The sequence below is a fragment of the Arachis ipaensis genome, chromosome B6, assembly GCF_059453495.1.
Source record: "Arachis ipaensis isolate K30076 ecotype BB chromosome B6, ASM5945349v1, whole genome shotgun sequence".
NCBI classification, from domain to species: Eukaryota; Viridiplantae; Streptophyta; class Magnoliopsida; order Fabales; family Fabaceae; genus Arachis; species Arachis ipaensis.
Window position 1 is genome coordinate 124055581 of NC_142441.1, and position 9987 is coordinate 124065567.

General features: G+C 33.5%; 1 protein-coding gene across 1 annotated transcript; it reads left to right on the forward strand.

The window, feature by feature from the left end:
* Positions 1 to 4760: 4760 nt before the first annotated feature.
* On the forward strand, positions 4761 to 9691 carry LOC107647255 (protein FAR1-RELATED SEQUENCE 5-like). The gene is made up of 6 exons (XM_016351352.1): positions 4761 to 5622; positions 5725 to 6011; positions 8327 to 8386; positions 8872 to 8982; positions 9348 to 9472; positions 9559 to 9691. The coding sequence occupies exons 1-6, from the start codon at positions 4761 to 4763 to the stop codon at positions 9689 to 9691; spliced, it is 1578 nt and encodes a 525-aa protein (XP_016206838.1).
* The last annotated feature ends 296 nt before the right edge of the window (positions 9692 to 9987 follow it).

Here is a 9987-nt window from a genome sequence, read left to right on the forward strand (position 1 = left end):
ATGTTGAAATCTTTCTTGTATCATCCTATTACTCACTCCATGACCAACTGTATTTAAGAACATTGCAACCATTTCCTGAACTCCCATTTGCCTTGTACATTTTAATCCTTGTTCAACTAATTCATCACAAAATTAAAAAAAATATATGTTTTTCCATCTGAAACATTTCATAACAACGAATGTTATGACCACATAAAATTTCTTGCACCCATAAATAACCTATTTATTCACTAGTTCTGCATGGTTTTTTGCATAGATAATTGACTGCATATTGACCAATCAATGCAAAAATATTTTCAATATCATCTGTATCTTCTTCTATAATAGAAAGTAATTTTGATTCTTCATGTTATTCTTTTTCATATTCTTCAAACAAATACTCCATGTTCATTCTAACTTAATTAACAAAAATTAAGTCCTACATAGAAATATAAATAAATTCTTATGAACATAACAATACCAAACTAAGAAATAAATTGTATATAATAAGAATAATAATTAAGTACCACAAGCAATATATTATAAAATGATACATAAGCAACACACAAATTTTTTCTGTTGTCTTATCCTAGCGTAACAAAAAAATCATGGCCAAATTAAAATGGAGTACAATAATAACTTAATTAGTTTTGCATGAAAGTCACAAAAAAATTAGTGGGTTAAGTTCGATTTTGGTCCCCAACGTAGAGGTCGAAAATCGGAATCGTCCCTAACTTTTTTTTTGCTACAAAATAGTCCCCAAAGTTTCAGTTTGTTTTAAAACCGTCCTTTTTACCAATTTTTTTATTACCAAATTACCCCTCATTAAAAAAATTATAAAATAAAATAAAATAAATAAAAAACAAATAAAAAAAAGGAAAGAAAGGGTACAGAGAAGCGGGGGTGGGGAGAGAAAGAAAGGGGGGGTTGGGGCGCGACAAGGGGGGGAGGGAGGAGGGGGGAGAGAATGGGGACGAACTCACCGTCGCACCGCCACTGTCCACCCGCCGCCGCCGCCTCTTCTTCTTTTTCTTCTTCTTCTTCCGCCATACCCGCCGCACCACCGCCCGCCGCCTCTTCTTCTTCTTCTTCTTCTTCTTCTTCTTCTTCTTCCGCCATACCCGCTGCACCACCGTCCGCCGCAGCCTCCCCTGCTTCACCACCGCCATACCCGCCGCTTCTTCTTCTTCTTCTTCTTCTTCTTCTTCTTCTTCTTCTTCTTCTTCTTCTTCTTCTTCTTACCACTGACCCCACCGCCGCCCACCGCCTGCCGCTTCTTCTTCTTCTTCTGTGAATTCTGTGAATTGGATTTTTTGTGAAATTTCTGAATTTTTTGTGAAATTTGTTGTGGAACATTGTTGTTGTTGAAATTTGAATTTGGAGTATTATTTTTGCTGATTCTAGGTTCTTGATGATGATGATGATTTTCTGAGTTGAGTACTTGTTTGTCTGAGTTTGAGTTCTGGATCTGAGTTCTGGGTTCGGTTCTGATGAGGATGACGATGATGATGTTAATTTTCTAAGTTTTGGTTGGTGTGATGCAGATGGTGATTGAGTGGCAGTGGGTGGAGGGTGGTGGTGGTGGTTCTGGTTCTGAGTTCTTATGATTCCATGATGATGATGATGATGATGATGATGGTGATGGTGGTAGGTGGTGGGTGGTGGTGGGTGTGGTGGTGGTGGTGCTTATGCTTGTGTTTCTGTTGGTGCTTTCATGATTTTGGGGAAGAAGGGATAGGGCCATTTCGGTCCGAAGGATGGTTTTAAAACAAACTGAAACTTTGGGGACCATTTTGTAGCAAAAAAAAGTTAAGGACGATTCCGATTTTCGACCTCTACGTTGGGACCAAAATCGAACTTAACCCAAAATTAGTTTTGCATGAATGGTAATGGATTATATGCTGCATGTTTGAGCCAGTCCAACAATTTTGCTCATATCCTTTTAAGGATACAAACATTTATCTAGCAGGTTTAAACATCATTAATTGATAACAACGACTATGGAAATTGAGATCACTAGTGATCATTTTTATCTTTTAAATCTCAGTCATTACATCCCCAATAGATGCACCAGGTACTAGAAATATGGATACAATAGTTGAGCATGATTAGATGCACGAGCAATTCTACTTATTGCATCTGCAATTTGCTTTGAAGCAGGTACTTTAAAATTTTTCTTCTTTTTGAGAAGAGCTAAGATTTATGTGTTGAAATTCAGTACTAACTCCTACACTAGCACCTATACCTTCTTCACTATCTCCAAAATATTCTTCTATATCAGCATGACCTTTCTCAAAGTATGGTCGATATCCATCACCATCTGCTTCTATACTTCTAGGTAACATACCAGATGAGGGAGTCCAAGCAGATTTGCCATCGACCATAACATCCTTAAATAATATAGTTAACTCATCTTTAAAAGGAAGTCCTTTATTTCTAAATTTTTCATATAAGGGATTTTCCTGCATGTGTACAACTAATCAACACAAGATTTATTACCAAAATTAAAGTTAAAATTTTGGCTTTAATAATAAGTTACTACGTACCAATTATTTTCTCTCCTACCATTCATTTGGTGCATCAACAGTGTGTTTAGTATAATCCCATCCTAAACCTGTTTCTTTGCCAAACAGATTGTACCATACTGACCATTCCTTCTTAAGATTGTTCCACTTATTTTTTAATTGAGTCTTATCATATTGTTTACTGGTTTTTTCGTTAAATTGAGATAAAGTATCCTTCCAACCTTTTTTTGTAAGAGTGGTTTCATTACGTTGCATTTAGCAACTTGATCCAAGCATGCTTGGATAAATTATTTAGTGGTCTCCATGTCTCATGCTGCTTTTGTCTTTAGAGATTCATTGTTACTCATTATTCTATTACAAAATAAAATATGAATTATATATATATAATCAAATATGTTACATTTTTTCTTAAATTTTAAGTAATAACGTGAGAATATTAATTTAATATTACTTTTATACCGTACTCTTATTCTAACACTTTCAATAATTTTATTCTTATAAGACTTTTTTAAATCCAACCTTTATGATTTTATTATTACTTATGAATAATTTTTTATTTAATTTATCTTTTTTAATGAGATCAATCAATCTATATTATAAAAAAGTTACAATAAAACATAGTATATGAGAATTATAATTATAAAGTTTACATAGCCAAATAAAAAATAAAAAATTTCAACCAAAACAAAAATAAAGTATAATGAAAAATATAAAAAGAGAACTCATGTACATAAAAAATCAACAATATATATCATATGAATAAAAAAATACAATAAAAGATAAAAAAAATTATGTGAACTATATCAAATAAGAAAAATAAAATAAACTTCGTATGAGATTAACCACGGTGCATAAAAAAGAGAAAAAATAAAATTCATATGAATAAGAAATAATAAGAATACCAACAAAATGAATAACATACTTGAGAGATTAGAACACTGAAAAAATATAAAAAAGGTTAATGATAAAAATAAGTAAAAAATAAAAATGAACAAAGCCAAATAAAAATGAACAAAGCCAAATAAAAATAAAAAAGACACTCTAAATATTAAACATAAAAGAAAAAAAAATAAGAAATAATAATATACATGAAAAAGCATAACACTAAAAAAATTAATATAAAAAATATTTATCATATAAATAAAATAAATATAACAAAAAATAAAAATATGAAAGAAAGTACGTACTATACGTTCTATAATGTCAAATAAAAAGAAAATGTTCTATAATCTTTTTAGTACCGTTATTACTCTTTTATTTATATCATTTTGGAATACACGGTAAGAAGTACAATAAAAATAAATAAAAAATAAAAAATAATTCATACAAACACAGTATATAATAATTACAACCAACAACATGTATCATATGAACAAAAAAATTACAATAAGAAGTAAATAAAATTCATATGAATAAAATAAAATAAAATAAATTATACACAACACAAATATAATACAATAAAGGATAGAAAAAAATTATATAAAAAAATAAAAATATCATAAAAATTAATAAAAATAAAAATTTATATCAACAATAGTTGTCATATGAATAAAAAAATACAATAAAAATAAAACAGAACACTAAAAAATAACATCAAAATACTAAAAAAATAATATAAAAAATATTTATCATATAAATAAAAAATACAATAAAAAACATAAAAATCAAAATATGAAAGAGAGTACTAAAAATAATAAAAAATTAAATTTTTTACCTTGGCAGTGATTGAAACAGATCTGAAAGATTTTGATGAAAAAAAAATTAGAACGAAGAACATACACAAAAAATGAATGAAGAACTACTGTGAGAGGTTATGGTTACTTGCATCCTTTTTATAGAAGAGAATGGAGGTTAGGGTTGGTAGAAAAGGAATAAATTTCTCAACAAGAAGAGCTAGTTTGTGACCAAGATATGATGGATGAACAGAATGAATTCGACCAAGATTTCAGAGATGAATTTACTGAGGGAGCGTATTTTTCTGAATCTGATCCGTCAGAAGATACCCTTGAAGCTGCTTATGTGGTTGACTCCTTCCAAGACATTACAACTTTGAATTTCAGTGAAAATTGTGTAGAAGAAATTGGTAAATATCACTTTTCTACTTTGCAGCTTGCATTTCATTTTTATCTGAAGAACTCAAAGTAGAAGGGTTTTAGTGCAAGGAAAAGTAAGACTTTCAAGAATAGTATTGGTGAGATTTACAAACAAAAGTTTGTATGTCATAGACAAGGATTTAGGGAGGAGAAGTATTACACGATGAAAAAAAGGAAGAAAGAGCCTAGATTGGAAATAAGAACTGGATATGAAGCCCGAATGGATGTTAAATTTGTACCTGAAACTCGAAGGTGGCATATCTTTTATTTCTCTAACGAACACAACTATGATCTATTGGATACACAATTCAGTGCTATGTTGCCTGCCCACAGAAAAATTTCAGAGGCAGATATTATGCAAATGATGAACATGCTAAAGTCCGGGATTAGCACTTCACAGATATTTGGTCTTCCAGCTAGTCAAGCAGGCGGGTATAAATTTGTCGGCTATGGTCCCAGAGATATGTACAATGAAATTGCTCGGCAAAGGCGTCAAGTTCCTGGTGATGCAGCACAGGTGTTGAAGAAGTTGGAGGATATGCAGTTGAAGGATCCACAATTATATTTCAATGCATGTTATGATTCAAGAGATTTGTTACGTAACTTGTTCTGGTCTGATGGGATTAGCCAACTAGACTACCAACTCTTTGGGGACGTTATTGCTTTTGATGCTACGTATAAAAAGAACAAGTATAGTTGTCCATTAGTCATATTCAGCGAGGTTAACCACCACAACCAAACAATTGTTTTTGCTGCTGCCCTAATTGTGGACGAAACTACTGATACATATATTTGGCTCCTTCGTCAGCTCATGTTTGTAATGAAGGGTAAGACCCCAACCTCAATAATAATTTATGGGGCCATGGCGATTAGTAATGCGATAAGAGATGTATTTCCCGAAGTCAGACATAGATTATGCACTTGGTACCTTATTCGAAATGCGACTAGCAATGTTGGAAATCCATCGTTTACATCTAAATTCAGGAAAATCATGTTGGGAGACTACGAGATTCCCGTGTTTAAGCGTAAGTGGGTTTAGCTTGTTGAAAAATTTGGCCTTGAGGATAAGCCGTGGGTGAACAACATGTATAAAGAGAAGCATATGTAGGCTACTGCATATATAACAGGTAAGTTTTTTGCTGGCTTTAGAACTACCTCAAGATGTGAAGGTCTACACTCAGTTGTGGTAAGGTATGTGGGGTCGCGGTATGATTTGACAAGTTTTGTAGAGCATTTTCAAAGGTGTGTTGCACACTTGCGCTTTAAAGAATTTAATGCTAATTATGAATCTACACCTGGGGTGCCCGTCATGCAGACCTGTATAGAGCTGCTAGAGAGATTTGCTGCTGAGGCATACACTCATGAGACATTTCTATTGTTTCGGCCATTTCTTTCTAGAGCTGGATCAATGCAGGTGCTAAACATAGAGAATAATGATAATTGCTCGAAGTACATTGTGTATAAGCATGGGAGGCCCGATTTTTTGTGGACCCTTGAATTTCGTCAAGAAGAAATGATTTTCATGTGTTCTTGTTTAAGAATGAAGTCATTTGGAATTCCTTGCGAACATATTGTGAAATTTCTAGTTCACAGAGACATTTGTGTGATTCACCGATCATTAGTGTTTGATTGATGGACAAAGAAGGTGAAATCAGTACTCAATGATGCAAGTGTGGTCACCAGGGATGCTAGGAGTATGCATGGGCCGGGTGAAACTGGGTTTGATGTGACCCAGACCCGACCCAAAATATATAACGGGTCTATTTATTAGACCCGAACCTGGCCCTAGACCCGATGAAACCTATACACTTTCGGGCCACGATTATACAGGGTGAAAACCGGGCCGTTAACATTATATTACCTTGATACCTTCTTATAAGCTAGCATGTGAAAATATCTAAATTTTCAAGACTCCAACCATTATTTGACATGGTAAAATTCACTTAGAAACATATAACAAGAACCAACTCTTCTCTAAAATTAAAGTATAACTATAATCAATACTAATATTGTCTAATAACACCAAATATTTAAATCAATATAAATAACACAATATTATGCATTAGTCTAAAATCTTATGCATTTTAAACATAAAACATTAACTTATAGTTTTATAATAACTAATAACATAAAATATTAAGGTTTACAATACTTAAATTCCACATAAGAATAGCCATCATCCATTACTAATGACACAAAATATTAATTGTGTATGATGATCGGGCCACCGGGCCGAGTTTGGGTGACCCGAGGCATGGCCCGGACCCGACCCGAATAATGACCGGGTCTATTTTTTAGACCATTATCCGGCCCTAGACCCGATAAAATCACACCAAATTAGCCCCTAAAGTGTTCGGGGCCGGGCCGGGCCATGCACACCCGTAAGGGATGCTGTTGTTATTAGTCGTCAAAGTGCCTTGATGGAGTTTTCTAAACAATTGGCTGCTGTTGCTGCTAAATTCCCAGAGAGATTTGAAGAGACACGTGACATTATTATGGGGTTGTACTCATCTTACAAGGTTGTAGACGAAGGCACTAATCAGCCTTAGTCAGGTGTAGCTAAAAGTAGCAATCCGTATGTGCATCAAACCGATATAGGCTCAGGACAATCATCTAAGAAGAAGCGACAATGTTGTAGTATTTGTCAAATGGAATGACATAAGAAGACAACATGTCCTTGGCAAAAGGACATTGACAACAACGTTATAGAAAATAAAGCTAATGGTTCAGATAATGGCGACATGTATACCGAACCGACGGCTGATTTAGATAGTGATAATTAGCAACCTCCATGAACTTAATATTTTTGCGTAGAGAATCACTTATAGTGCTTATATTTTTTTTTAACTATATTAACGAAATTTTCTATATTCTTCCAATATTCGTGCTTATGTTTTTTAGATGAAATAATTGTCAAATAAATCTTGGTTAGACAATAATAAATTAATAATTTATTTAATTCATAGAATTATTAATTTATATAATTATTCTTAATAAAAATTTTACAAAAATTATTGGCATTGACAAACTGGAAGAACCAATGTCGTTTTGCGTTTTGTATTAAAAGAAAAATGGGAAAGCGAGACCTCTAGCAACCTCCTTCTTCTCTCAATTCTCACCCTCTCAAATGAAGCTCTTTTCCCCCCAAAAAACCCTAACAGTAGCCTTCATCGCTGCTGGATAGAGGAAGACACTGTCGCTGTCCATCACGCCGTTATCGTTCCTCAACTATCCAAAACCCATGTTCATTTCAACTCCTCTCAACTCTCACTCTCTCAAACGAAGCTCTCTTCCCCCAAAAAAAACACTAGCTTATCCGCCGCAAGGAGGGGGACATTATCACCGTCCATTGCGCCGTCGTCGTTCTTGAGCCCTCCAATCCTATTCACTCCAATCGCACTTCTTCGTCAAACTCGGTCTCTCTCACTCAAGCCAAGCAAGAAACACAAACACCCCCTTCTTCGTCAAAATCTGGTGTTGGTCCAACTTTGAATTGCTCTGCATTTCAAAACCTAGGTCAAAATTGCCCCTAGGGTTTAGAGGAAAAGCCCTAATTTGGTGGATGCAATGGAATCTGTAAAGCTTGCTGATTTTGAATTGGCAAAGGTGAAAATCTTCCTCAGTTTATACTTCACTGTTTAGTTTGTTATTTTGTTTCTTTGTTATTTCAATTTCAGTTGATTCAGTTGCTTTACATATTAATTTTCTTATACTGCTTTATTAATTCAGGCAACCAAATTGAACAACATTAAATCATGCAGGGGGACATTATTGTGGATGGTTCCTGAGGTTTGAACTCTCTTGATTCTTCAATTAGTTTGCTTAATTGCTGGATGAACAGCTCTAGGTTGAATTTCCATTTTTCTTCAGCTGTGGACCAAACGCAGAAGAAATATATTTGTCAGATAGTTATCGAGAGCTGCTTGCATTTTACATGAATGCTTACTTTTCTTATTTGAGAAGCTTAAGCAATGAAACTATGCATGTTGGAAGAGTAGCAGATTTTTTGTTCATACAGTCTCTTATCCGTATAGAAAGGCATAATTTTACACTCCCAAGAAGTTTTTTGGATAACTTAGCTATGGGTCATCTTCTTTTGGATGAGTGTCTATTGTTGTATTAAATTCTTACTTTCCTCTTATGTTTGAAGAGGAAAAATCCTTATGGATTTGAAACTAAAACTTTACCTTAAGCTTACCAAAATTTCTACATTGATTTATAGCTTTATAGTTTCTTGATAACATCATTATTGAATATGAGGCTGAAATATGCAGGCTGTGAAAAGAAAGAACCAAGGTTATGGGCTTCTAGCTGATATGTGGAGTTTGGAATGCACTGTACTGAAAATGTTAACAGGCAAACTTCCATATTTAGAGTTTGAAAGTGTATGTCATATTATTTCCCTTTCATTAAAGAGTTATAATATAATCAGTCTTTGCCTCTTCTTTTTTGTCTGAAGCAATTTTCATATTTTCAGTTTTGATTTTAGTTCCTATTTAATCTATTCCTATAAAGTTTGTTTTGGCCTCTTATTAGTAATTGAACAGTTCATGCTTATGCCTATTGATCAAAATTCTGAGCTCCAGATCTTATGTTGTAAATAACTACTATATTTTGTTGGGAGATATTGATGATTGCTATAGATATATAATAACATGAATATTTTCCATTAACTGATTAGTTGCATAACTGCATTTTTTTGCTATAGATTTTTATTAGTCTCTCAACTTTTGATTTCTTCTGACAACAGATGCAGGCATTATATAGAATTGGAAAAGATGAGTGTCCTTCTATGCCTGATTCTCTTTCAATGGGTGCCAGAAAAAGGCTTATGCTTCGGTGGGGTTTTTATGTGATTGCTAATATTCATCATGGGTGACATGGCTAGTCTCAATAGGATAATGTATATAAGGGTTGAATGGTAGATTTTTTTTAGTGTGAAATATTGATTGACGGTGTAGCTATTTTCTAATGCAACATGTATGCTTCTGCCTCAATATTCATGGTGATGAGGAGGAGGATCAAAAGCATGATGATATTGATTCCATGGATGAAGATGATGAAGCTACTCAAGAAGATTCTGTTGAATGGTAGTGGGAAATGGGGTGTATTTAATAAGTCTTGTCTTTTTGTCCCCTGAATATTTAATTAGGTGTTGTTAGATATATATAAAAATTAGTGTCAATGATGAGAACAAAGAAAAAAATCACTAAGTCTACAGAGTTCTATTTAATATTTGAAAGTGGTTTTGCAGCTGAGGATGCAGCTACAAAAATGCAGAAGAGGAGATCGATGGAGTTCTTAGATGGAAATGAAAGAAATACATTGTTTGTTATGTTAAATAAAATATTTTTCATTTTTTTCTCACTCAATTTTCTTATTCTTTTCCT